The sequence below is a fragment of the Cyclopterus lumpus genome, chromosome 14, assembly GCF_009769545.1.
Source record: "Cyclopterus lumpus isolate fCycLum1 chromosome 14, fCycLum1.pri, whole genome shotgun sequence".
Classification (NCBI taxonomy): domain Eukaryota; kingdom Metazoa; phylum Chordata; class Actinopteri; order Perciformes; family Cyclopteridae; genus Cyclopterus; species Cyclopterus lumpus.
In genome coordinates this window covers 21,717,330-21,745,041 of record NC_046979.1, presented here as the reverse complement: position 1 = coordinate 21,745,041, position 27,712 = coordinate 21,717,330, and the positions used below count along the sequence as shown (strand labels likewise).

General features: G+C 41.6%; 1 protein-coding gene across 6 annotated transcripts; it reads right to left on the bottom strand.

Annotated features, from left to right (window-relative positions):
* Positions 1-110: 110 nt before the first annotated feature.
* jhy (junctional cadherin complex regulator) lies at positions 111-27,660 on the bottom strand. Of its 6 annotated transcripts, XM_034550451.1 has the most exons (10): positions 27,064-27,660; positions 26,597-26,663; positions 24,058-24,410; positions 19,266-19,929; positions 15,647-15,721; positions 14,203-14,642; positions 13,729-14,002; positions 6,867-6,953; positions 4,360-4,488; positions 132-2,768 (listed from the first exon to the last, which is right to left on the bottom strand). In XM_034550451.1, exons 3-10 carry the CDS (start codon positions 24,396-24,398, stop codon positions 2,568-2,570), a joined length of 2,211 nt encoding a protein of 736 aa, XP_034406342.1. In that variant the 5' UTR covers positions 24,399-24,410; positions 26,597-26,663; positions 27,064-27,660; the 3' UTR covers positions 132-2,567. The 6 variants fall into 6 exon arrangements, with proteins under 6 accessions (XP_034406346.1, XP_034406345.1, XP_034406347.1 ...); XM_034550455.1 differs by lacking the exon at positions 26,597-26,663 and having other exon boundaries at positions 111-2,768; positions 4,360-4,467; XM_034550454.1 differs by lacking the exon at positions 27,064-27,660 and having other exon boundaries at positions 111-2,768; positions 4,360-4,467; positions 26,597-27,057.
* Positions 27,661-27,712: the final 52 nt, after the last annotated feature.

Genomic DNA, 27,712 nt, shown 5'->3' with positions numbered 1-27,712 from the left:
AAAGAATGTCCATCATATCAACTAATATAAAATCCATGTGACCACATTTGACCCCCGGTCCAGAGACAGCAAGACTGTAGAAGAAGATTCATAAAAAAAGATCAGTCTTCCTGAGTGTTGTTGTCAATTCTTTAATGTCCAATTATTACTGTGATAACAATGGAGGCATGAAGGGTAATAAAGTTAATAATTATTAATTTGATGACACGCGAGCCACACACATATAACAATCTTAAAACAGCCCTATATTACATGTATTCATTTGTTTTACCACAAGCTGCATCTCATGGGCATTTGCACAACAACATGCAATCCTCTCTCAATTCATGCCATCTTCAAAATGTGATTGTGATTAACATGCAGTGGGGGGGAAAGAACTACGTGGAGAACAGGCCATGCAGAAGGTGATCAATTAAAAGATTAAGCGTTTTGCAACACATTGGACGCATCTGCATTTGGACCTAATAGCAGGGCCATCAGCTCATTTTCAGGAAGCCTGCCGCCTACTGAAAGCGTGCTTCTCACATCAAAGCCTCCACGTTTGCCTTCGCTTCCCAATGGGCAGAAAGGGATGCTAATTTGGCCCCCTTCATATATAGCGGCGAGAGACTCTTTCAATTAACTGGATTTCAATGGAAAAAAATGAGTAGGTGGGACTCAAAAAAGAAGCAAAGAGACTCAGTCTAGATAGGCGGCGTTTCTCATTAAATTAAAAAGGGCTCCGTCATTTGTTTCCAACCATGCATGTGAGGACTTAACACTAAAAACACAGGGCTTCAAAGAGTCCATGATGGGTTAAATAGAGACTATAATCTCATTAAAATATTGCACAGAGGTAAATAGTGCTTTGATAATGATCTGAGGGTTCAATTAGTAAAATGAGCTGCTTGAGAGTGTTTTGTGTGAGGGAGGAGTTAGGCTACAAAACGCGGGACTGCGAGCAAATCAGGGGAGCTTCAAAGTGTCGTCTTCATTGGAGCAGGTTTGCTTTTCGGTAAAGGGAAGACTGTGACCCACAACAAAGGGCGTGTGCAATATTCCAAATTAAACAGTGTGTAATGAGCCGAGAGAAGACCAACTGGCCAAAACAACAATATGGGGATAAAATGAAAAATAGAGTGTGGGCATTAGCCAGTGCTGTGGGATAGTTGGAGGAGGTCTGAATTATAAAAATGAAAAAAGGCTTTGTGTGACATACAACAACCACTTTATTGCATTAAGGCCAGTAGGTCTTCAGTGGCGTTCGGAGAGACGCTGTTAAATATCGGACTATTGAGACATACAGTTATGTCCGATAATATTGCATAAGTACTCAAATCTAATCTTTACTGTTTATGATAGGTGATAGGGTGGTTCCTGTGTGTAAATATATATTTACAGCAACAGGAAGGTTTGATTAGAACTACACCATGCTTCATCATTCATGTTCTCACGCTTCAGGAGCAACAAGTTGGACGTCCCCAGTGCAACGGTTCATTTCTGCTATTTAGGAAGTGCATGCTGCTCTTGGAGTGTGTGTATTTTCACTGACATGCAGCTTCTCAGAAATCGAGTAACTTCCTATTCAGCCTACCTCAGGCAAACAGAAATGTACTTCTACAGAGAAGTCAATATCAAGATAATATAAAAATGCTATATTTTGGATTATGCCACATTGTCACCATTTCCGACAGGTGCACACTCGGTGAGAGAATGTCATTGAACTTGATTACTCAAAGATCATGCCTGACAGGAGCATTAGTGTTATCACGCTGCTACCACCATCTTATTCAAACTTCAACTATCCATGTCCTACGCTGCAGACATGATGCAGACATTGCAACACTGCCAAGAAGGTTGCATTCACTTCAAATCAGGCCATGAGCTCAAAGTCAACCCATTTGATGACACCCGTTTGATTGACCCATTTCATTTTAATGGACCATTACTTTATTCAAAAGATGATTCCGTTTCAACTTTTCGCCACTGATGTTTTATTTGTGTTGATCTTCTGCGGTAGCCAACACACACATTCAAATGAAAGGGAAGAGTGGTGTTTTTTGCTGCAGCCTATTCAGAAGTAAGGAGGAGCCTGTGGCTACAGCTGAGTAGTGAAGCAAATGCCCAAATGCTTTAAACTGCAGTTCCTTTAAGTGTCAAAATAAAAATCTTAGATACAGTGTGAGTCCATAAAACTGCTCATTTCTTTTTTAAAGTACACCTCCAGATGTTAGGATCTCAGAAGTGAATTCCTCTTTTTGTAATCTGTCTTGGTGCCTCCAGAAACAAATTAAACTTCAAAATGACTATTGTAATCATCTCAAGCATTAATGGTTAAAACAAACACTAGAAATGATTCATTTGATGCATTTCTTGTCAAATCTCTCCTGGTGACACAATGTTAAAAGTAACACAGATGCTAGCTGATGCTGCCAGTCTTCCCAGAGATCTTTAATATTACTTCATTCTTTCGCAACTACTATTAAAAAAGAATTGACAACGTATGTGGGAATGATGTGACACTATGGGCCTAACAACTTGAATGAGGCATGGGATCCATGGACTGTTTACAGGACGTGCACCTTGCCTCAGACAGCAGGTACTTTTCTGAAGAGCGCCACGGCCTGCTTTTCTTCTTCATGACGTTTCCTAAGGACGTCCAGTGTCGCCAGCTGGGAGACGTCCAAGTAAGAAGCGTGCTCAGTGAAGCCTTTGGCCCAATGTTTCTGTCTCTGTTGTGGTTGAGACTGTACAGGGGGTTTGGCTATGGTCTTGGCATATTCCAAGGCCTGAGAGAGAGAAAGAGAGAGAAAGGTTAATGTTCTACCTAATTACTGTATACTAAAATGGTACTGGTCCTCCAGAAATGTCTTTAAACCTCTGTGCACTGCAACCTTTCATGGTTGTATTTCTCCGAATGGGAGCAGGAAAAAGACAACAGCAGATTGACCAACCAATACTCCTCACCCGTGAAAAAATAGAATTAATCTGAATGAACAGCCTCCGACTCTCATACAGACTGTACAAAGTGTAAAACTGTTGAACTGAACATCAAACTCAAAGTAATACATACCTAAAACAAATAGCCTACATAAACTAAACTGAAAGTAATTAATAAATCAATCTGGATCACTGAACATTAACAAATCCAGGTGAGAGCATTTTATTGTGAAGGTTTCTCACAGCCACGTTCATGATGTGCTTATTAATCTGCTGACATTATCAGTCTGAATTTAATCATTAGTAAGAGAGTATGCACAAGTCTGATTTGATAGATTACATAGTTTGATTATGTTCTATATATTTAGTGGGCTATGCGCTCCTCTTGGATTAATTTCATAACATTGTTATTAACACTCTTACAAACCATTCATGTTGGTACATGTTCCTGAATTATGGTTGATCCTAAAGAGTGTGATTCATTTCATGGTGAATAGTTACGTGGATAATTATTTGGAAGAGAGAATGCCAAATTGTTAAATCAGTTAAAAAATGAATGATTTCTGTCCCTCAAGTCCGCCTGTATTTTATTGTGAGCTGATAGCACTGCGTAATATATTCAAGACTGATACTCTGTCAATGGGAACAAAGAGTGACTCCATCTTTATATATATATATTTCCATGAAGGGAAAATCAGATTTATCGCTTGGATATCACTTTTCTGCTTGTCGTAGAATCAGCTGTTTACCGGGACCACAAGGGATACGCCCACATGGTCAGAAAGGAACATGCACTGAAGGTTTGGAAGTTTTTATGGTGTGGATAAAAACATTCATGTGATGTACATTCAAAGACTTAAAGTCTGTCACACATTTATTGCTGGAATGCCGGCACGTTGACTTAGTTACACGTTACATGATGGTGAAATTAATTCATTTTATTCAGTTACTGCTTGATCTCAAAGCATGTAACATTGTAAATAAAAAATAAAAGTTTATATTGATTTAGTAAGATAAAGAAAAGTACTCCAGACTCTTTCACCATCAATGATGAGACTTTAGGTTTTTAGACTTAGACTAAGGTTTATCAATCCAAGCTTTTTTATCAACAACTTGAACTTTAAATTATCGTGGTGTTTTGTGCAAGTTATATTTATTTACAATGAGTAGGTTATTAAATACAGCAAGAGCATAACTGTGAACTTTTTCATTTTGTAAAAAATAAAACAGTATTTCTCCCTAATGCATGCTCATAATTTGCTAACCAAGTGAGATCCAGGATGAACAATGTAGTGCTTAGTGACTCCAGACAAGACATTGAAGCCGTGTCCTGATCTCATACACTCTTTTTCATTTGCTTAGTCACAACGTGTCTCTTAAACAACCACAAGCACACATGTGCTAGTTTTTACACACTTACACATTCAAAGACGCACACACCTTCACTCTGGGAACTTTCTTGTCACTGCCTTCCGGGTCCTTGGCCAGGAGAAAGGGAATCCTACTTATCTTTTTGTTCTGCTCGCGGATCACATTTGAATACAGCTTCTGTCGTTTCAGTTTCTCAGCATGATGACGGTGAAAGAGCGAGAGAGGAGGGAGTGAGAGAGAAATAGAAGCAGTTTATAAAAGAGGGTTTTAATTAACTGGGCCATTTCTCCCTTAAGGCCCTTCTCTTTGTGCTCTCTCCCCCGGCAGAGCCTCTCCACTCAGCCCAACAAAACCAAACACAGCCAGCCATTCGGCATTTACACATATCATTCACTAATAGGCTTGGACCTGGACATGCCCAGGGCTCAATCTAATGTAAATTGGACAAACATGCTCACTGTTTACAACTGGGGATTAACAAAATATATATATCTCAGCATAAAGCACTTAACTTCTTAGAGGTACCCGCATTTGCTTTGTAGATGTCATTTTATCTTTGGGAGCGATGGGAGAGGGTCAGTGGACACACAGTGACACTAGTCATCAGAATTTAGACACTAACTCATTCTAATTCCATTTGTTTCTGTGAGTTACTGCTTACATCTGGTATTGCCTAACAGCACATTCATATAACATCAGGGCAACTTTTGTATTGTGTTCTTTTGTATTATCTGCTATTTTGTGTCTAGAAAGAAAATATTAGAGACCAAAGAGGCTTTGGAAATGTGTACACTAGTCTACAGATTCATTTCTGCCTCATATTGCTGACATATAAATGCATGTGCAGGTGACATGGAAGCTGCAGGGGCAGATGTGTGTCTCCCTGCTGGTCTGGTGCTGCTCTGCCAGTGGCAACAGAGCGACTCCATCTTTCTCTTTCAATCAATAGTATTGTTTCTTTTAACTTTCTGTTTTGAGCTCATTCACTGATCGGAATAAGAAGAGTTTGAGGAGGATGAGATGGGCTGCCATGTTCAGAAACACCTTTCTGTGGCCAAATGCAGAAGTGGCTGTGTGTGGGGTGTCTGTGTGTGTGTGTGTGTGTGTGTGTGTGTGTGTGTGTGTGTGTGTGTGTGTGTGTGTGTGTGTGTGTGTGTGTGCATGCGGACAGAGGACAGAGAGGACAGGAGGACAGAGGACAAGAGGACAAGAGGACAGGAAGACAGAGGACAGAGGACAAGAGGACAGGAAGACAGAGGACAAGAGGCGAGAGGACAGGAAGACAGAGGACAGGAAGACAGAGGACAGAGGACAAGAGGACAAGAGGAGAGAGGACAGGAAGACAGAGGACAGAGAGGACAGGAGGACAGGGGGAGAGGGGAGAGGAGGGCAGAGGACAGGAGGACAAGAGTACAAGAGGACAGGAAGACAGAGGACAAGAGGCGAGAGGACAGGAAGACAGAGGACAAGAGGAGATAGGACAGGAAGACAGAGGACAAGAGGCGAGAGGACAGGAAGACAGAGGACAGAGGACAAGAGGAGATAGGACAGGAAGACAGAGGACAAGAGGCGAGAGGACAGGAAGACAGATGACAGAGGACAAGAGGAGAGAGGACAGGAAGACAGAGGACAGGAGGACAGAGGACAGGAAGACAGAGGACAAGAGGAGAGAGGACAAGAAGACAGGGGACAGAGGACAAGAGGAGAGAGGACAGGAAGACAGATGACAAGAGGACAAGAGGAAATAGGACAGGAAGACAGAGGACAAGAGGAGAGAGGACAGGAGGAGAGAGGACAGGGAGACAAGAGGAGAGAGGACAGAGGACAAGAGGAGAGAGGACAGGAGGACAAGAGGAGAGAGGACAGGGGGAGAGAGGACAGGAGGAGAGAGGACAGAGGACAAGAGGAGAGAGGACAGGGGGAGAGAGAACAAGATGACAGGAGGAGAGAGGACAGGAGGAGAGGCGGAGAGAGGACAGGGGACAGGAGGAGAGAGGACAGAGGACAAGAGGAGAGAGGACAGGAGGACAAGAGGAGAGAGGACAGGAGGAGAGAGGACAGAGGACAAGAGGAGAGAGGACAGGGGGAGAGAGAACAAGAGGACAGGAGGAGAGAGGACAGAGGACAAGAGGAGAGAGGACAGGAGGAGAGAGGACAGGGGGAGAGAGGACAAGAGGACAGGAGGAGAGAGGACAGAGGACAAGAGGAGAGAGGACAGGAGGAGAGAGGACAAGAGGACATGAGGAGAGAGGACAGGGGGAGAGAGAACAAGAGGACAGGAGGAGAGAGGACAGAGGACAAGAGGAGAGAGGACAGGAGGAGAGAGGACAGGGGGAGAGAGGACAAGAGGACAGGAGGAGAGAGGACAGAGGACAAGAGGAGAGAGGACAGGAGGAGAGAGGACAAGAGGACATGAGGAGAGAGGACAGAGGACAGGAGGAGAGAGGACAGGGGGACAGGAGGAGAGAGGACAGAGGACAAGAGGAGAGAGGACAGGAGGACAGAGAACAAGGGGGGCTGAGGGGTATTTAGTTGGTTGCATAAACACATAGATGTGTCTAAAACTTAATACTCACTGTTTCTTCTATGGCTGTGTAGTCAGGACCCAGGCCTCGCAGATTCATATCTGACTTCAGCTGCTTGTAGCTTTTAAGACTGTATGCCTGAGAGAGAGAGCGAGAGAGAGAGAGATGATGGCAGTCCAAATGGCACCATGGCTTAAACAATAAATTCCTGACTGCAATTTGAACCAATTTGTATGTCTGCCATTGGGTTCAAATGGTGCACTGAGAAAATAATAATAATAAACCAAATAATAGACAAATGCCTGACAGATGACATAGAGAGACAGAGCCTCGGGGTGAGCGACAGTCTTCACCAAACGTTCTGTGACACTCCTTACTTGTTTGGCTGGCAGAAACAAACAAAGACACTGAGAAATTAATTAAACATTACAATGCAGTGTGCACCAGAGAGCTATAAGAGAGTGCTAGAAAGCACTCCGCAATCTGAGGAATATTTTGTCTATTGCTGATATACAGTACTATGAGTTACACTACACTCGTGTTTGGGTGACCTCAACACCTCGAACTGACTGTTCGATCATTTGATCTCAGGAGGAGCCTGATATTTGGGGTTTCTCCCATTAAATCTTGAGATATATCCTATTTTGGTTTATCAGTCTATTGATCCTTAATACCGGAAGTACAAATGTATTAATTAATCTTCTTAGTGTGTGTGAATAAATCTGCACTAAGTTACACTATCCAAATTTGCAGGACGATCGTAGCAGAATCATGGCCTCAGAAAGGCGAAATATCAACAACATAAGGCTACTGTTTCAAAATCAAAGAAGATATTAATTAATTAGGGTGCTCACATGAGAACGTAGTACTACCAGAGCTCTAGATATTTGATTCATGATCGATCTCTAAAATCAGCAGAGAGCGGCGCTATAAATAGATGTTAGCGTCTTGTCTCTCTCTCGTCAACTGTCTCTTCACTTCCTCGTCATTTCACGTCTGTCTGTGGATTGAGACAATGAGGTGAAATGTAATTAGAAATTAAAGTTTTATTTACAACCATAAAAAGCGTAGCAGGCTTAGAAACCATGTTGTCATTCTGTCTGTCTCTGATCTCTGGTCCATTGTTTTTTTTATTTTTTATTTTTTTATTGGTGGAAATTGGTGGTATACAGAAAGTAAATTGGGAGGCATTAATGGTACAATCTCCATTAAAAAAATAACATCATCCAACAGTACTTTGAACTATAAATAAAAAATAAATAATACTAATAATAAAAAATAAAAAATAAAAATGATAAACCCCCACAGTAATAAGAATCATGAGAAGAAAAGCACACACACTTATATCTTAAGCCCTAGGTGCCTATGTATCACGAATGTGACTAGGCGTTTGAGAGCATTATTACCAGTACCGCACACTCTGAGACAGTCTGGAAAGCTAGGGTGGACTCCAATTCCTTTAAGTTGTCAAAATAAACAATAATAGGCTGCCATCTCCGGTAAAAATTCTTCATGGAACCTCTCAGTGTGAATTTAATTTTTTCTACCTTGAGAAAGAGCATGACATCCTCCAGCCAACGGGCACTTGATGGGGGTGTGGTGAATTTCCACATAAGGAGAATTCTACGGCGGGCAAGCAGTGAAGTGAATGCAATAACATCAGATTGGACTTTAGTGACTGTGTCTGTAGGAACACCAAATATAGCAATCAAAGGATTTGGATCTATAGTTATGTTAAGAGCCTCAGATAACATTTTGAACACTCCAGACCAATATGTTTCAAGGGAGGGGCAGGACCAAAACGTGTGAGTGAGATTTGCAGGTGAAAAAGAGCACCTGCTACAGCTAGCATCAGCCCCCTGATCCATTTTCGCCAGTTTTGCCTTACTATAATGTGCTCTGTGGAGCACTTTAAACTGAATGAGTGCGAGGCGGTCGCAGGATGATGATGAATTAACTCTTTCCAGTGCGTGGTCCCAATAATCTCCCAACTCCATTCCTAAGTCCTCCTCCCAACTAGCCTGAATGTTTGCCAAGTTGTGGTTTTCCAAGGAAAGCAATTTCTGATATAAAACTGAAATAATTCCTTTTTCTGGTTTTAAAAGAGTTATGTCTTCCCAGAGATCATGCTTAGGCAGGGAGGGAAAGGAGGGGAAATTAGGCAATCTCTGTAGCTTCTCATAACTATCCAGTGTTTTAGAACTATAAAGGTCCTCAAAACAGTAAATACCCTTCCTCCACCACTCCATAAATGATAGGTCCATAATAGAGGGACGAAAAAAATGTTTTTTGTGAATAGGGCCGAGGGTTGAGGCAGACATGAATTTGTAATGAGAGCGAAATTGGTTCAGAATTTTCAGAGTAGAGAGTACTATAGGATGAGAGGTGGAGTTGGAAGGTCTTATAGGTAAGGATGAATAAATTAAGGCCCTAAGGCTAGAATGTTTGCATGATTGTTCCTCTAGAACACACCAGCTTGTATGAGGAGAGTGCAGCCAACAGAGTATTTTTTGAATATTAGCAGCCCAGTAGTAGTGGATAAAGCTGGGCAAAGCAAGTCCACCAACACAACGCCTGTTCTTCTTAACTCTGGGTGTTTGGTTGCCCCATATAAATGAGTTCACAGCATGACTAATTCTTTTAAAAAAATGATTTAGTAAGAAAAAGAGGTAAACATTGAAATATGTATAAAAACTTTGGAAGCACATTCATCTTCACTGCATTTATACAACCCATCAAAGTAAGTGGTAGAGCAGACCATCTTTTAAAGGCATCCTTCATTTGGTTAACTAATGTTGTTAAATTAGATGCAAGTAGAGAAGTGAAAGATCTGGTAATATGAATTCCTAAATATTTGAACCCATCTTCAGAAAGGCGAAAAGGAAAGGAGGGTACTAGCCTGGAAGGAGTTGGAGAGTTAAGTCTAAAACACTCACTTTTCTGCAGATTGAGCTTATATCCAGAGAACATTCCAAACTCCTCCAGGATAGACACAATAGAGGAAGCAATAGTAGTTGGGTGAGTAACATAAATCAACAAGTCATCAGCATACAGTGAGACCCTGTGCTCAACTCCCCCTCTAAATATGCCCTGAAATGCTGGTGTAGTTATGGCAAATGGTTCAATTGCGATCGCAAATAAAAGTGTGGAAAGTGGGCAGCCCTGTCTTGTGCCTCTTGTCAAAAGAAAAAAGGATGACGGAAAACCATTGGCTTGTACGCACGCTTGGGGATCTTTATATAAAAGCTTAATCCATTTAATGAAGGTGGCGCCAAAACCAAATCTTTCCAAAGCTGCAAATAAATACTGCCATTCAACCCGATCGAATGCTTTCTCAGCATCCAGAGAAATTACTGCTTCGGGCACAACAACTGTATTTTTTGTGTATGCTATATCAATCAGGCGGCGGATGTTTGCAAATGAGTGTCGACCTTTAATAAACCCTGTTTGATCTTCAGATATAATTTTAGGGAGTGGATCTTCCAGGCGGAGGGCTAAAACTTTAGCTAGAATCTTGGCATCCGCGTTCAAGAGAGATATTGGACGGTAGGATCCACAGTGGGTGGGGTCCTTATCTTGAAGAAGTGAAATGGACGCTTGAGAAAAAGTGGGGGGTAAAGAGCCTCTATCTAAAGATTCATTGAAAACTTCCAGGAGGAGAGGCGCAAGCTGGTCCTTAAACTTCTTATAGAACTCTACAGAGTATCCGTCCACGCCTGGAGTTTTATTATTCTGCATGGACATAATGGCTCCAATGATCTCCCCTATCTCCAACTCTCGCTCCAGTGATGAAACAACTGTTTGGTCAAGAGAGGGGGGCTCTATATTATTCAAAAAGGCTGTCATGGGTGTTATATCTGTGGGGAAGTCTGAAAAATAAAGTGAGATGAAATGTGAAGTAAATATGTAATTTATGTGTTTTGGGTCTGAAACTAAATTACCTTGCTCACCTTTAACCTGGGGGATAAGACGCGATGCGGCCTGCCGCTTTAATTGGTGAGCAAGTAAGCGACTACATTTATCCCCATATTCACAGGAGGTTCCACGGGTTTTTAGTAGAAGTTGCTCTGCGTGCTTCGTAGTTAGAATGTTCAGTTAGGCTTGCAATTCTATCGGCTTCTTATGTAACTCAGCATTGGGGGATTCTGAATAGAGCTGATCAAGTTTATGAATAGAGTCAGTTAAGCTTAAGACTTCCTTAGCGTGTTCCCTTTTGGTAAACGCCACATGTGAAATAAAAAGCTGGTCTCTCTGGTCCATTGTGGTACTTCGGATAGCCGACCCTGTACATGTACACGACGTACAATAACAGCACAGCTCATTATTGTGAAACAACAGCTAGACCATAATCACATGTGAGCAAATCAGTCAACGATAGGCAAGACTTGACCAATCAGATTGGACTATGTACATTCTTAGTCTTGGGCACCCCTAGCATAGTGTATCATATGTTTTGTTACCGTAACTAATAATTGAGTTAGCTAGACCCAAGGAAGGCTAGAAAGTATGATTATGTGTTTAGACTTTTATTCATCCTGTGTTGCCCAGCACTCCTCACCCCCTGACCTCCCGTTAGCCATCGTGTCTGACGAGATTACAGGCTCAATTTGTAAAGCAGTCTTGTTGCAGCGCCTGGGCATGAAAGCAGATGAGCGTGACTTAGAGGTGGAGTGAGAGGGGAGAGGGCTTGGAAAGAAAGGTACCCTTTTGTTTCCGTGGCCAATTGGCTAAAGCAAACTGAAATCCTCCTTCCGAAAAGCAGCCAGTAAAATCTGGAATGATTAGCTCGCTTTTGTCTGGAGCAGCTTGTGGATTGCATGCCCCCATGCGCATATGGTCACACACACACACACACACACACACACACACACACACACACACACACACACACACACACACACACACACACACACACACACACGCTCACACACGCACACACACCATCATCACTAGTGGCTGCTGTACTGTTTATGTCATGGTATTTAACAACCGCTGATGTACACAAACTAATATACAGGAGTAATAGCTAGGGTGGTTAGCAAGACATATATAGCATCTATCGGACAAAACAACAATTACAACAATTACCAACAAAATTGAAAGAAAAAAACAAATTGTTTGATTGAGAGGCGATCTCACTGAACTACAGTGCATCCGTAACATAATGCATAATGGTTGAGCTAGGGGAGTAAAAATGTAATTATTATAAATTGTCTGGGAACCATGAATGTCTGCATACAATTGGTTGCCAATTGATCAAGAAGTCTTTGAGAAATGGGGAAAATTAGAAATTGGATATGCTCGTGGGACAAGATGATTACTCAGAGAATCCCCAAATGCATTAGGATACATCCTCTGGGCACCATGACTATCATGACACCCATCAGGGGATCATCCACGTCAGGGAGCTTGTTCGTAAACCAATGTCATGTGAAACCATTTAATAGTTATTTGGTGCAGATATTTCAGTCTGGACCAAAGTCCTGGACTGACCGAAGCATTAAGCATGAAAACAGTCCCTTGTGTGAGGAATGTGTATGGCTGAGCCTGAAACAGAACCAGGTTGTATCGTGTCAAGAATCCCCCAAGTAGATGCACTTAAGGTCACTTCACCCCATTTGATCCGACCAACGAATGCCACCTCAGACTTTGATACATTTCACCGTACACAGTTACAAACACAGTATATATGTTGTAGTTATGGATACTGTCAACATATAATCAAGCTGTCAGTGTTTGTGCCTAAATTTTACCGTTTGCTTGCAGTTGGGGACATTTCGGGAGAAAAGCGTATCATTTGCTAAGAGCATGGCCAGTCAGTATGCACAAAGAGATCACATTATCCTCTCGTAGTATGGCACAAAACCATTGTTTGGAAAAGGTCAGGTACTTAAAAAAAATAAAACTCAGCAAGTGATTGGATGAAGCGTTTGTCAATCAAACTCTTGCATAAGTGAGTCCGGAAGTGAAAACATGTTTTCCATCAGGAAAAGCCCTGAGTGACGTTCTTTGCTCCTCTTTCAATGAAGAAATACTCTTGAGTTGTGATATAACTCACAACTCTCAGCATCGTCTCACACACCTAAACCGTGCCCGAAGCTGACAGTGATTGGTCTGGCTGCAGTACAAGGTGCAAGCATGTTTAAAACAGTGCCAAAGAAGTAAGATTTAAGTATTTTTGCATCACCTGTATTTAAATATATACCCGACTGAGTAACATCAGGACCCATCTCAGCCTGGACAACCAAAGGAAAGGGGAAAAACAACAACAGCCAAATCATTAAATGCAAATGGTCATCTTTAGTGGCCCTGCGCCTCACAGACTCTCTACCTTCTAATCACCTTATCCTCTAACACATCTTTAAATGGCTTTTCAGAGCCTGCCGCTCTGTGGTTTATATAGTCATCATCTTATGGCAATTAAGTGGAGCTTACTGGAGCTAGACAATTAACCTGATGTTTTGTGCCCTTAGTCACCAGAACACTCCTGCTGGATTAAGCTGTCCCTGCATGGAGACAGCTGAGGGGATTATCTGGGACTTCAAAGGGGCATTTATTTGTGTAACCTCTCGTGTACGTGAGGATTAAAGGGGAATGCCACTCAATTGAAGAATTCATGTGTCACTTTTGTTCGGTGAAACTGCATAATGAGTTCTTATTTTTCTAACTGAAACGCAATTATTCAGTATGTGTTGAGTGAGTTTGGTGGCCCTTGAGCCCTGTTTAACCACAGTTTTAAAATGCATGCATTTCAAACAAAATCCTCACATGTTTTTTTATTATCTGTGTGACATCCCACATTAGATGGCAGCCGTACAGATACAATGATACAACCTCTAAAGTAGGTGAACAAGCCGTCAACATTCAGTATCCCTCGTTTTGGGACACAGATGAAGCTCACAGACACACCAACCTTGTAGGTGACTCTCGCCCTCAGTTGCTTCTGGTTCTCCATCTGAACCAGGTAGCCGTTAGAGCTGCTTCTGTTCACACCAGGGCTCAGCTCAGGCTCTTTTCCTGTCATTGACTTTTCTATAGCCGGCAGAACTGGGTAGGAGCCAGAGCCCAGTGACAAAGTGGTGGTGGGTGTCCTGGGGAGGCTTTGTGGAAATTCCTTCCCGTGAACCTCATGCGGACAATCCTGGTCGTCCCCTTCACAGACTATTGGCCACTTTAATGCAGTTGCCCTGAAACACAAAGTTATTGGTGGAGAAATACTGGGAACACCCATGAGGATTTTCAGATTCTATTTTTTTATATATTGCATATGCTTATATTCTCTTTCAATTTCATATGGTGTATCATTGCTTGTTAGTTTACATAAACCACAAGTTTAATTCTTCCATCTGACCACTAGGTCCGAAAACAAATTGTATAAATGGTTCACCTTTGCCGTTGTTCCAAGTAACCCTCCAGGCCTCGATGGTGCAGATGTGCGTTTACCCCTTTCCAAGACATCTGGGAGGACACTCCTGGATTTGTTTGTTGACATCCAGGGGACAAGGCAAGTTCATCTTCAGATGCAGGCCTCCAATGTGGACAACCATGAAGAGATGCTAAATTGATGATCTCATCCTGGCCTCTCTGCTGGATTAACGGAAGGAGATGGGAAGAAGTGTTGAGGTTGATGTTGACATGGATCGTGGCGCGCAAAGGCTCCGATGGAGTCGTCTTCTGGGGGTTTGGCTGAGTTACGGCGGCTGGTCCTGCCAATGTAGAGCTCAGACAGTCTCCCCACTCAGCCTTGACCTCCAGGGCAGGAGGCTGCTGCCGCGGTCGAGGGGGGTGGTGGTATTCTTTCCGCTGGGCTTTCTTCCTTTCACTGATCTGGGTGACATGTGGTTAAAGCAGGATTAACAGTCTGAGGATAACATGTTTTCATTGATGTAAAAAGTCAGAGCAATAAAAGGGTACTGATAGTGACTTTGGTATGCAGGGCTGTTATTTCACAAAACTTAAAAATCTGGCAAAATCTGAGCATATCACATGATTTCTCACATAAAACCTCCGTATACAAACAGAGAATAGGCATATAATAAACACATGATAATGACAGACACAGTCACTATCATACCCAACTAGAATACAGTGTTTTAAATATACTAGCAAACAAACTCTAATAGTGGGTCTTTTTTTTGCCATCATCATAGGCAAAGACTGTTGCTATGAATGTTGACTTTCTGGATCCTCTGCAGTTCTGTGAGATATGTTAACATGCAGAGTATAGCTTGGAAGGTGGTCTGGAGCACAACACATCTACATCAGAAAAACAACAAGAGACAAACACAAGCTCTTTATAAGAGGCACAATTCATTCCCAAGTGTAAGAAGGGCTGGAGCTCTTCTTTGCATGATCTTATTATTTAGCAGGAGGTCTATGAGCAAGTGAAAATTGTCCCTGTTCAAATGAAGAAACATAACATCATGCACCTAATGCCGCTGATTTAGCAACTATCAGCTTTGCCCATTCCAGTGGGAAAATATTTATTCTCATCCGCTTGGCAGCGCCAAGGTGGCTGCTCAAGTGCTCAAAATAATAATCCTTCTAAAAATCCTTTTCACTCTGGCTCTTCTTTTTTCTATTTTCTTTTAAATCATCTCTGGCAAGCCGCAGTGCAACTACAGCATCTGCCATTGTGTTCATATTCCCTTAAGGAAATTAGAATAGGTTAGAATATAGTGATAGGTTCCACTATGCAGCAGGTGGCCCTTGCAAGAACTTTGAAATCTCAGTGTCCCACATAATAATGCATAATAACTAGATATGACTACTTTTACCACTGCTGTTTGGGCTGACATATCAACCACGTGAAAAGATCAAGAGTGTCCTACCCTCAACTGTTGTGTCTTCAGCTCGGGATCTGAACTGTCCTTTTGACTTTCCGTCTCCTTGGGAGTTGCATGCACCTGTAGAGAGAACACAAAGAGAAAGCAACGTGCTGATAGTGAGGAACGTTGAAACAGAAGTTCTATATATGTTGTCTGTCCATACACTGGGGACTGAAGCCTTTACTGAAGCCCATTGAAACCAACACAACTAAACCTACTTAGTGGCATCAATACTGCGTCCATTACTATCAATGCCTGTTTTATTGGACCACATCGTAATACATCAATATACTGTTTTAGTTGTTCCTAATTTACCCGTTTGTGGCATGGAAATATATTCAGTTAATGCTGTAATGAAAATTATTTAGTTAACTTCAGGACTCCCCTGTGTGGCAGAGGACCATCTGAGTGGATCGATGCTATTGACAGGCTGAAGACTTTTCCACTGAATGCCACCGATTCTGTGAGCTTGAATAGGTGAAGGTCACAAGGAATGAGTGGATTCAGTTGTAACATATCCATCAATAAGTGTGTTTATGATTGCATCTAATAGGCTTAGATGCTACTATTATGCTCAGAGGAAGTAAAGGCCCTAGATCTCATGCTGTTTCAATATGGAAGGTCCTCATGGAATATGTATGGTCCTCTGTCTCCGGCTTTTGAAGACACTGTTATGCTTTTGGTAATTAACTGAGCCATACATGAACTCACCAACCAAATAGGGGAATCTTTTTCAAATGACAGAGAGCCTTTTAGATGTGGGTGCTGTTACAGATGACCAATAAGGATGGAGCAGTTGTTTGATCAGGGGCACAGGTGTCAGTGACTACTTCATGTCCAGCAGTGTACACTTGCAAACACACCTTTACACATTCCCCCTGCTGTTGCCTTTTGTCACCCATTATAAACATCCCAATCAGTTGGAGCAAATGATCAAGCCCCTATTGCATTTGAGCATGGTAAGCTGTGTAATATCTTTTTGACTAAATTGGGAGGCTCATAATTGCTTCCCTGCGACATGATGTCACAACAAAGTCTGGCAATTGCAGCAAGTTGTATTACCTCCCGTACCCGAGAAACATCTGCTTTTCGCAATGAAGACTTCAAAGGGGCTGTGGATCTTGAATTGCATTTAGCTGCTATTGTGTCCAGCCCAGGTAATCTTGATTAGGTGTTTAGACTGAGGCAGGGTATACAGTGGCAGAGAGCTCCCCAGAGCTTTGGTCTAAAGCTATTAAAAGATTGTACATTATGTTGCCCTGGCTTTGAAGTGAGGGCCTGCAAGAGGAGTAGGGACTCAAAGGGGTGAGTGCAATAGCAGAAGATTGATCTGCTACTTCTGTCTTTATCAAAGGAGGCCCGAGCCCCGATGAAGCCAATCATGACCACTGCCACTTGGCTGAGCTAAACATTTGCTGCATTAGGAAATTGTGTACATTTAATACCACATCTAATTATCACAAGTTGCCTTCAGATGGCTGCGGTCTTCAAAAGACCAAATGGGCTATTTAAAAAGGGCCTCTTAACAACTGGCTTGTCTGGACACATATTGATTTGTGAAACTGATGTGATTTGTACATGGAGTGTTGCTATCTTTTGCAAGGAGCCACGGATAAGGAAGGGTAGGAGGAAGCACAACTATCTTTGTGATATAACATGTATGAAAAGTTGTTTCTGTTTTTCTATCTGACCTTTAAAATGACATTTCCAAAAATTAAATAGTGAAGGTGGAAGACAACAATATTCTCATACGTTACTTCTTTGATCTTATAATAATATAATATTTCATTCAGTGCTTGTGAAAATGAGCAGACCTATTTCCAAACTGATACGTGAGGCACAATAGGGGCTGTCTTAATACCCAGAAACTGTAAATCAATATTTGTGCATTTTGATTTAACAGTTAAACAAAAATTGCCAGACTCATTCAGCCTCTTATTTCATCATTATTCAATAATGCAGGTTAAAGAGAAGTCCCATGATGATGGCATCTAAAGAGTTTGGGATTTTCTCATGTTCACATATCAAGAATGAACAATCCAAGTTTATACAAATGGTATATGTTTATTATGTCTCGGGTGGATTGTCCCTATTGGCAAGTTAATCAGAATGCTGCAATGAACTGCAGTTGTTACATATATATCCCTTTATTTTGGTGAGGCTGTTTTTAAAATATGGTTTAAAATGACTTCACTTTAAGCCTATTTCTGATCAGCTTTGTTGATATGTTACACAATTGCCAGAACATACCAAATTCATAGATTAATCTTATGATAAAACAGGAAATAGACGACGTGCAAATTGGTGCCCCTTCTTTTGTGGCCTATGTCCCCCATTAAGTTAGACACGTCTTTTGGGAGACGGCGCAATGGAAAACTATAAGCGAATTCAGAGGGAAATGACAAAACACAAGGGCTCCGGAGAGGGAAAGGCTCTGGCTCTGTTTACCATTGCACAAAGCTAACGGCTCTTGACTATGTAAATGGTGATGATATGAGACATTGTCGAGTGCTGGGGCTCAGATGGTTGGGGGGGGGGGGGGGTATTATAGCCAGCAAACAGTCTTGTGGCCCAACAAATGGGGAATGCGGCCCATCCGACCAATTATGCCACTGTGCCAGGTGCAGGGATGTCTAAGAGCCTATTGGTAACCATGCGTCTCTGATGTTCTTGTTGTACACATCAACTCATAATAAGCACTGCATTGCCAGACATGGCTCTTTTCATATGGTGGAGAAGAAGGCAGATGAAAACAGCTAGGCCAAATTAATCTTCCAGGCTGGGTCAGAGCAAAACATCATAGGATATTCTCTTAGTTGTCTGAGATGACAATAAAAGGCCTATAGATACAAATCATATTACTAAATGAGCACAAACATTGGCTCATGCAGGAGGGGAAAAAAACAAAAAAGAGCAAACAAACAAGGCCTATATTCTGCTCTGGGGAAAAGCTGCATTCAAGGAAGCACCCATTAACAGTGTCTCCAAGAAGAGTAAATATACTGACACTCACACTACCTCTCACCTGAGTGGACAGTAAATGCAGATCTCTGAAAGATATAAAGACACAACAGAATGTGCTGTGCATGAGCACTAACAAGACCCAGAACTGACCTCTGTGTTTAACAAAACATACGCTATCATCACTATCACGTTCATTTGCTGATACTACAAAAGCTATACTTACTGCCTAAAATACACATCACAAACTATCTTTGTTTCCAAAACAAACTCAAATGTAGAAGAGTAAAAAAGCCATTCATAGAGGCCAGTATATCCAATAGATGAATCTGGGCATCACAAAAACTCAAGCGGAAACGGTCATTTGGATTTTGTGATTTAAATAATTCATATTGTATATTTCATTCCAATATTTCCGGTAGGCCCCAGTGAAACCTAACCTTCGGTCCTGTAAGTGTAAGAGATGCTTGACAGTCCAAGAATCATTATCAATGTTAGTGCAGCTCCTGCTGTCTGTTTCTGTCATTGCAACCTGTTTCAAGAGAGGGACTGCCTAAGAGTGGCCATTACAGAGCTGCCTGAAAGTTTACCACATGACACACATCTAATACTCATTCAGAGATTTTAACCATATGTTGTTGGTTGAGAATGATGTACACACCTTATTGCTATTATGAGGCATCTCCTGCTTACGTCCATACACACTGGCATAGGAGCCACATTGGGACGTTTTGCGTCCCAGGGTTGTTTTGTTGCGTTCCACTATATCCTCTGACATTTTGTTGAATAAAACAATGGGAAATGTGCTCATTTGCTGTATTTGAGTGGGTCCCCCGTGAGTACCTCCCAGTTCTTGCAGGAAGAGGGTCTTCAAGTTTTGGATGTCACAACTCCTCACACACTTCTCTCTGAATCCCATCGGTAAACTTTTGTCACCGTCATTTTTAGTGACACTGCAGGATGGCTTTGAATGGTCCTCCTCTGGTGATTGAGGTTGTAAGGCGTGGTTGTGACTGTGGGGAGATGTTACTGCGCCGGTCTGATCATCTTGTGGGTGGAGGTGGTACGGCTGGTCAGGCTCATTGCCAGCCGTATCAGCAGTCACTGCAACAGCTGGACTTGTGTTGACGATGTATCTGTAACCTCCCTTTATTACGGGTCCTTGGCTGTCACCACGTGACTGACCAGGTTTCTCTTTTGGGACCTGGTAATAGTCCTCAACAGAAACGTGTGGATTCTTGTTGAAGCGGCCGGCTCCCCTCAGGTTGGTCCTCCAGTTCGGGTCATAGCGTAGGTCAGAATAGGCATCGCCAGAGGGCAGCTGGCTGCGAGGTTAAAAAAAAAACGACAATAGTGATCATATGTTCAATACATCTAGCCTTAGTCTAATAGTTGCATCAGTAATGTATAACTTTATTGTTAAGTGCACTCCATTAAGAAAATAGGAGATGAAAAAGCAATTTAGAATGATCAAAGAATATGTCCATATATATACAGTATAGGCTCAATCATATTAAATTGTTGGTAAGCAGCTTTATTAAGGACACTTCCATATCCAAAGGAAGTTTTACAGACACCTGAATGTCACATAGGCCTTTACTTCAGGTCAAAGGAACAAGAGGCATTAGACAATTATTAGAATGATGAGGTCCTCAAACAAAGAGAGCTGGGCCTTATCAGAGAATTCAGAAATTGAAACAGATGAGGGAGATTATGTGCCTGTATTTACAGATAATTTTCGTATTTTCACCTCCATGCGCACTAATGAGAGTGTATTTGAGAGCTACTAGCGGGGGAATGGTTCATAAACGGCAATTTTCAGCTTATGAAATGGCTTGAAAATTGCGGGCTAAAATGCTCTTTCTGATGGTGATGAAAAGATCTCATTAAAATAAATAGCAGAGAGCCTCTTTGTTGTGCTTACGGGGAGGACGAGGGGAGCCTAATTCTCCTGCCGTTATGTTGTGCGTCGGGGGGGAGGGTTGCCTAGGTGTAGGGCCCTTCAGTTCGATGAGGCCAAAAGGGTAAGGGATGTCTCTCTAATGACTCGGACTCAAACAAGTTGGAGAATGCATTATAGACATTGAGCGTGATGGTTCCAACACTAGCAAAACACCGCAGCCTAATATTTCTTGCCCGAGATACAGACACCTAAATACAAAAGCCCAAGAAATATTGTGACAAACACTGAATGGTAAAATGAAAAAAAGCTGACTATACTCAAATACCCTTTCACAATATTTCGAGCGAGGTGTAAAACATAGTTAAGAGGGATGAATGGAGTTGCTTAAATAGGAATCTTTTTGCTTGAATGAGAAATGCCCATTGGGTTTGTAAACTATGCAATGGCATTGTGAAAAGGCTTAACCACTTTGAGGAGGACTGTGAGAACACGCTGATGGGAATGGGACTGTGGCCACTGCCTTGGCTCTATGAAATGGAGCCTTTTGTGAGAATATGTCATGGTCATTTTTCCCTGAAACAATGTACTTTGGGAGCGGACCCACACTTGGTGGGCATCAATCTGCACGGGGTATTGACAGGAAAATGGAGAATGCCCCCTGTGTCTGCTGGGGAGAGAAGGGAAACAACGTACGAGTCGAATAGAGTGCACAAACAGATGTGGTGTTGTTCCCACCATAGATGCCTACCTCTGCTCCTTCAAACGAGAGAAAGAGAGATCTCCTTTTCAGCAACAATGCTCCTTGTTAATGGAGCACGAGTGATCACTTATTGTGATCCACCCAAACAAAACAAAAATCTAATTTACCTCAAATGAAAGCTGTTATTCTGAAAGCTCCTGAATTAGGCCATTTTCACTACAATGTGCCATCGGTGCCTGCATCTCATTAAATAACTGACACCACTTCATTGTTAAGTGTTGAATGAGGGCTATTTATCTTTTATCATCCATGTACTGTTTAAACGTAAAAAGCTTTGATTTGCTGCTGCCATTCTCCTTGCTGTATAGCATCTAAGCAGCACTATTATCTGCTTAATTTTAATTAATTTGTCACAGACACTGAAAGTGACGGTCTAGTTCAATAGGCAAATTGAACAAGGACGGGCCCATCTCAATCTCATCATGGTGAATAGCTTATATAATGCCACGTCTATGTCCTTATTGTGAGACACCAGGGTGCACAGCAAATATTGTGATAAAAACATAACAAAAAGGTATTTTCTACATTTTTAGCCACAGATTCATTTTTTTCCAGAAGTGTGCCACTAACATAAATCACTGCCATCTACTGGCCAAACCTCCAAACTCCATTTCGTCACATGTAGAGTCACTTGAAGGATGCACGGTACAGTACAATTGGGTTCTGAATATGTTGGGAAGCTTTTTGTCTGCAGTCGACTCAGCGGTGAGATTGAACAGCTTAGCTGATGTCACTGCTCATGTGCCAGTCGTGCTATTGGAAGAATGCTAATTCCAGCTTGTCTGTGCACTTTACTTTTGACACGTTCCTATTTAAATTGAAATCTGCTCACATTTTCATGCCAAGCTTCCCGTTTCTTTTACCTGTGTCTAGTGGTTGTTCTCCATGCATGAAACATGCCTTCATACAAAGTAACATCTGTTTGTAAAGAGGACGTTCTTCAATCTTAAAGCATGAAAGACCATTTACAAATATAGAGTAGTCGACATCTGACTGTTGCCTGTCACGCTTTTTTAGCCGGAGATTGAAAACGTGTCAACAGTGTATCTGATTTCTCTGTGAGAGACATATTAATGAGCTATGCCACTCACTACATTGTCAGGACTTGTGATTTTAGCATTGAACACAAAACCCGAAGTGTAAATGGAAACATTGGCAGTGAAAGGTTATACTGCCGCTGAATAATACAACACAGGCATGAGAAAATAAAGAATGAATGTAACATACTTTTTTGATTTTTTTTTTTACCACGCCCTTAAATCTTTTTATCTCATTTCATTTTGCATTATGTGCCTTTCAACGACAAGTCTTTTTTTCCAGTTTTTTTATGCTTACAGGTTCTATCATGTGCAGTGACTTCCATGCACACAACTGGAACTCCCAGACCACAAGTAGTATGTTTTATCATGTTTAACCATGCTGGGAGGAATTTACGTTTAACCTACGTTATGTTGTACAGCATACAGTAGGAATGTTTAAAACTTACAATACTTCCTATAACAAATATAAGCTAAGTCCGTACCATATTCATCTGTTTTATACGTCTTATATTAATGTCTGTTTATCTTGCATAACACATTTGTCTGTTTGTTTAACAAAAAGGTACATACAGTTTTTAAAAACCTATGTAATAGTGGTTTGGCTGAGGGCCGCTGAGCTAACATGTATGAGTTCATTGTGGATGAACTACAGTTCTATGAGGACATTCTAACGGACTTTGCTATTGGTCAACCCTTTCAACGAATTTGACCTAAAATCAACATCAGAGGGCGTCGACGTAGGCTCTGTGCTGATGTCCTTGGTGAATCAGCTCCATAATTCAGATACATAATATTCAAAGTGATAGCGCATAGGTGAATTTGTTGTGCATAGACCTATAACTATCCTGACATTGGTCATATCTAAAACATGAAAGAACTACAGTTCATGGCCACGCATGATAGAAGCATGCCATCTGTATACAGGAAGGAGAAATGCTAAATCTCTTATTAATGGAAGTAAATGATGGAGTGGAGCAGACGCAGCAGAGCACTGATGCACAACAGGGGCATACTTATGTCCAGTGGCATCATTTAAGTCCTTAGAACATTAAACAGTCTGACTTCAGAAATCCTTATAAAAACATCTGCACTTTGAACCTGGCTGGACCAACAGAAATGCCAGCAGCACACCATGGGATAGAGATACAGACCAAACTACAATACATTGCAAGATGAAGTATTGAAGAGTATTTCCCACCATAGTTTTTGTTCGTGAATAATGCCATTTATCTCAAATGCCATTTACAGGCCTTAGGATGGAGACCCGGTGAAAACAGCTACTGTGTAGGACCGACACGCAGGTTTCTTGGATTCTTATAGCACATAATGAGAGACTAAAACCACTCAAATGTAGTCTAGTCTGGTCCTGAAGGGCTGCTCTAAGTTTTACAAACCCACCAGATGTCACTGTGTCTCTTCTGTGTATGAAGCACCAAAGCTTCACAACTGTTTCAGCACAAATAAACCAAGGAGGCCAAATATAGAAAACACCATATTTTAACAAATCCTAGTTTTACTGGACTACTGAGATGTACTCAGAGTGTTCATTACAGCCTGATGTCATTGTTAGGGGCCATTTCATGTGCAACAGAACACACCTCTTTCTACTACTACTTGATGGTGCAATGAAATGATGGTATGTCAAGTAACGCATGGACACATGTTACTTTGAATACCATCATTTAATTGCAACATTGAATGAGTTGCACTGTTTCCGACAAACAGAACGTAACGTGACAAAGTGACTTACCTTGTTCCCTCTCGTTCGTCCATTTGGGTGTCCAAATATTCTGTCTGCAATAGGGTGGGTGTCCGTTTGGCATCAAGGCTATCATAAACCTGATGATGCTCCGCTTCATCATCATTGCATGCATTGTCATCTACCTGCTGTAAGCGGTCGGCATTCTCATTTTGAGGCAGTGTGCATTTCTTTTGCTCATGGTGGCCGGTATGCATTTGTTGCTGCTGCTGGTGCGCCCTCTCGTGCGCCATGCTCTCGGTGTCGGACTCAACAGAGTCCCACTGGCTGGCCAGAACTGGCTGTCTCAGAGAAGGACGCCTCACTTGCTCAGTCTTCAAAACTAGAGACATCTTTCCATGTTTCTGCAACCAACAAACAACAACAACAAGACAAATTAATTGTGCAGGAAGAACAGCAGGCTGTAAAAGCAGCAGAAGTATGTTGAGCATTCATGTATTGAATTTGATTTATCTTTTATACACAGTGTAATCAAACTTCTTTCACCAAACAAAAATGCCAAACTAATTAGTCTCCACCAAAGGGGAAACCTAGCAGAGGAAAGAGTCAACCTGCCTTCCTGGTCACAGTGTGAAAAGCACAGCTGTCACTATGATAATCATGGCTCTGTTCTATCAAAGGCTGTGGTTGAATAGTCCTTTTTGGTTAGGAAGGTTCTAACGGAATGAAATGACCCGGAAGTACCTAAGTGGCCTCCATGATAAGAGATGTTTGAATTCTCTAAATGCAAAGGAATTTAGTTTCAATGCTTCCTTGCTTAGCAGAGGAAACACTTGATCTTCCTTTACGAAAGGAAGGGAGATAATTCCGCCCCACAATTCCTTGCGGCAGGAACATTTAAAGTGACGCACCATTCGCCGCTCACAATAACAAACGATCGTGACCGACAAACACGGAACGTGTACATAACCGTTGCTACTTGGAAATAGTTCAATGTTGTGAACTTTTAAACCTGCTGGCAAACTGCAAACGTTCAATTCATTCCAATTCAGTTTATTTTGTATAGCCCAATATCACAATAACAAACTCCCCTCAGAGGGCTTTACGATCTGCACACATACAACATCCCTGACCTTTGACCTCACATCGGATCAGGAAAAACTCCCAAATAATAGTAAAAACCCTTTCACGGGGTAAAAAGGGAAGAAACCTTCAGGAGAGCAACAGAGGAGGATCCCTCTACCCGGATGGACAGAAGCAATAGATGTCATGTGTACAGAATGAACAGAGTTAAAGAGTTACAACACATTACATTGATGTTGCTGAAAACTGCTGTAAAGTGATCAAACTGCTGTAAAGTGATCAAACTGACATATTGATCTGCTCTCTCTGGTGTTGTACTGCAGCCTCAGCCCTCATTCTTTGATGTCAGTTCCAGATGCTTTGATAAAAGGGTTAAACTGGACCAGCTCTTCAGTGGGACGTCTGAATCATTTATTATTATCATCTTTTGAATCAACAATTGTGTCACATTACAATAAAACACTATCAAGTCAACACTTCTAGGGTCACACTGAGTTGTCTGTTTTTTCATAAACTATTGTCTGAATATTCTTATGATCAGATTATAATCTGCATATAAACCATAACAACAAAGAGGGATATGAGACGTTGTTAGTTGGATAGCCTATTTAATTGAAACTGAATAATGAGTTTAGTAGTACTCTGTGACAATCCCTTGGTTTCACTTTTATATTCATCTTTCATTTCTATTCCAACCTTGGTAATAAAGTAATACCTTGAACAGGGTTGTTTATGTCGTCTGCATGACGCAAACCTGTAAGAACACACGGGCGAAGTAGCTAAGAGGCGCTTTGTTGTAGTCCATCTTCAGAACATTGTAGTTTCACCGCTGCACGTCACTAACATTCGCCTGCCGTCGCATCATAACTACGTCAATTAGTGAGATTCGCAGTTGTCTTTTTCTAACTTTCCATCTTTTCTTGACCCTGTGACGTTTTCCAAAGTGGTTAGGGTTACACTTTAGGTCATTTTTAGGCCGCAACCCAAGTGTTCCAGTGAACCGTGAAACACTTAAATGGCCATCTTTTTCAATTTCTTTTATTTACACCTGTGTTTTACCCACGTTTCAAAATGTCCACTATGCACTATGTATGTATGTATGTACTTGATTGAGCGAGGGCAAAAATAAAAGTTGAAATCAAAAAATTCTGGAAGTCACGCATTTGAATGGAAAGCAGACGTCACTAGCTTAATGGCGTTGGTTACAGCCAAGTTTGACCAGCCAGCATATGTCTTAAAAGGAACAGCAAACAGACGTTTATTTCCAGAACTAAATATGTATAAAGCGTCCCTTTATATTATTTATTTAAATTTATTCAACCAGGAAAAGCCTCATTGAGATTAAAAATCTCCTTTACAAGAGTGTCCTGGCCAAGACAGCAGTTAAACAACGTTTCAGACATACAACATAAAACAGTGAAAGACAATAACAACTTCTTTTTTTTAAAACAGCATGAGTAAAACCAAAACAAAGACTCAATATCCCAGTTCACACAGGTGCACATACCTTTATAAAGTAAATGATAATTGTCCAGCAGCTGTACGTCCCATACAGACGTGGAGGAATAGAGTGACTGTGGGTATGAATACGTGACGTCAAATGAAATAACGGTAGATATTAACAGCTGGGCCGTTTTCCTCAAATGAGGCCCGTACTGTAAAGAGGAAACCTTATACAGGTGAAAAATAGCCAGTAGGTATGTCTCTTTATTTCCCATTGCTTAACTACAAACTAATGTAGCTAGCTAGCTAGCTAGGTTAGTTCACTAGTACCAGGTTAATGCCCCCACCCCCTACCCGCCAGCTAGCTTAGCAGCTGTTTTGACAGACGACGCGAGCGTTGAGGTAAAAACAGAAGAAACTTCAGACCACGTGACAATATCCACCGCCTTCCTCATAGTGACGGAAGACAGCAGTGAAATGTGGCGTGTTAGATAAACATCGAGAGAAAATTTAACACGTTCAGATACGGACCTGTTTGCCTCCCGGTAGTCTACAGCAACGCAACCATGGAAACGCAGACGTACAAACGTTGCCTTCACGTGCTCCTTATAAAACCTCCGACTTTTTGTTACAAGAGGTCAAACAGTACACCAAGAATTCATCATATATTTATTTTCGGCGCAGATGTGTCTTTTAATCTACAAATGAACGGCTTCGTCCCTCGGTGCTGCTTGTAAAAAAAAAAAGTAATGTCTTCCGTACATTCGTTAGTTACTGACGTCAAATTATTCAACAAGCCCACTAGACCATGATATGAAGGATCACCCTCAACGTCTCACGTGTTGCACACCACGGCTCTTCGTAGTACCAACATCAACTGGCATGGCATGACAAAAACGGGTTCACGTACTGGCTGATGGTACAGAACGCCACTTTCACCAGGAGATGTCGCTATAAACCCAAATGATCTTACACCAGCTGCTTTCATTTTCAGTCTAAGAATCTAAGTACAAGACAGAAATAAAGCAGTTGGTGAGTCATGTAATGTGACTGTCCCAAAAATTATAAATCCCAAAGTATAACTCCCTGCACACAGTCTAATGCTTCCCGCATACAAGCCATATACACGGCTTTTGTTTACACTTTTATAAAAACAGATTATCTACCATGTAAACTATTA

What these genes read in the sequence shown, in the direction of transcription:
- jhy (XM_034550451.1), bottom strand. Translation starts at nt 24,398, where the DNA reads ATGTCTCTAGTTTTGAAGACTGAGCAAGTGAGGCGTCCTTCTCTGAGA. An exon ending in TACTTGGAACAACGGCAAAG is followed by an intron (nt 14,003 to 14,202) that starts GTGAACCATTTA and finishes TTTGTGTTTCAG; the next exon opens with GGCAACTGCATTAAAGTGGC. An exon ending in GGGCGAGAGTCACCTACAAG is followed by an intron (nt 6,954 to 13,728) that starts GTTGGTGTGTCT and finishes TCTCTCTCTCAG; the next exon opens with GCATACAGTCTTAAAAGCTA.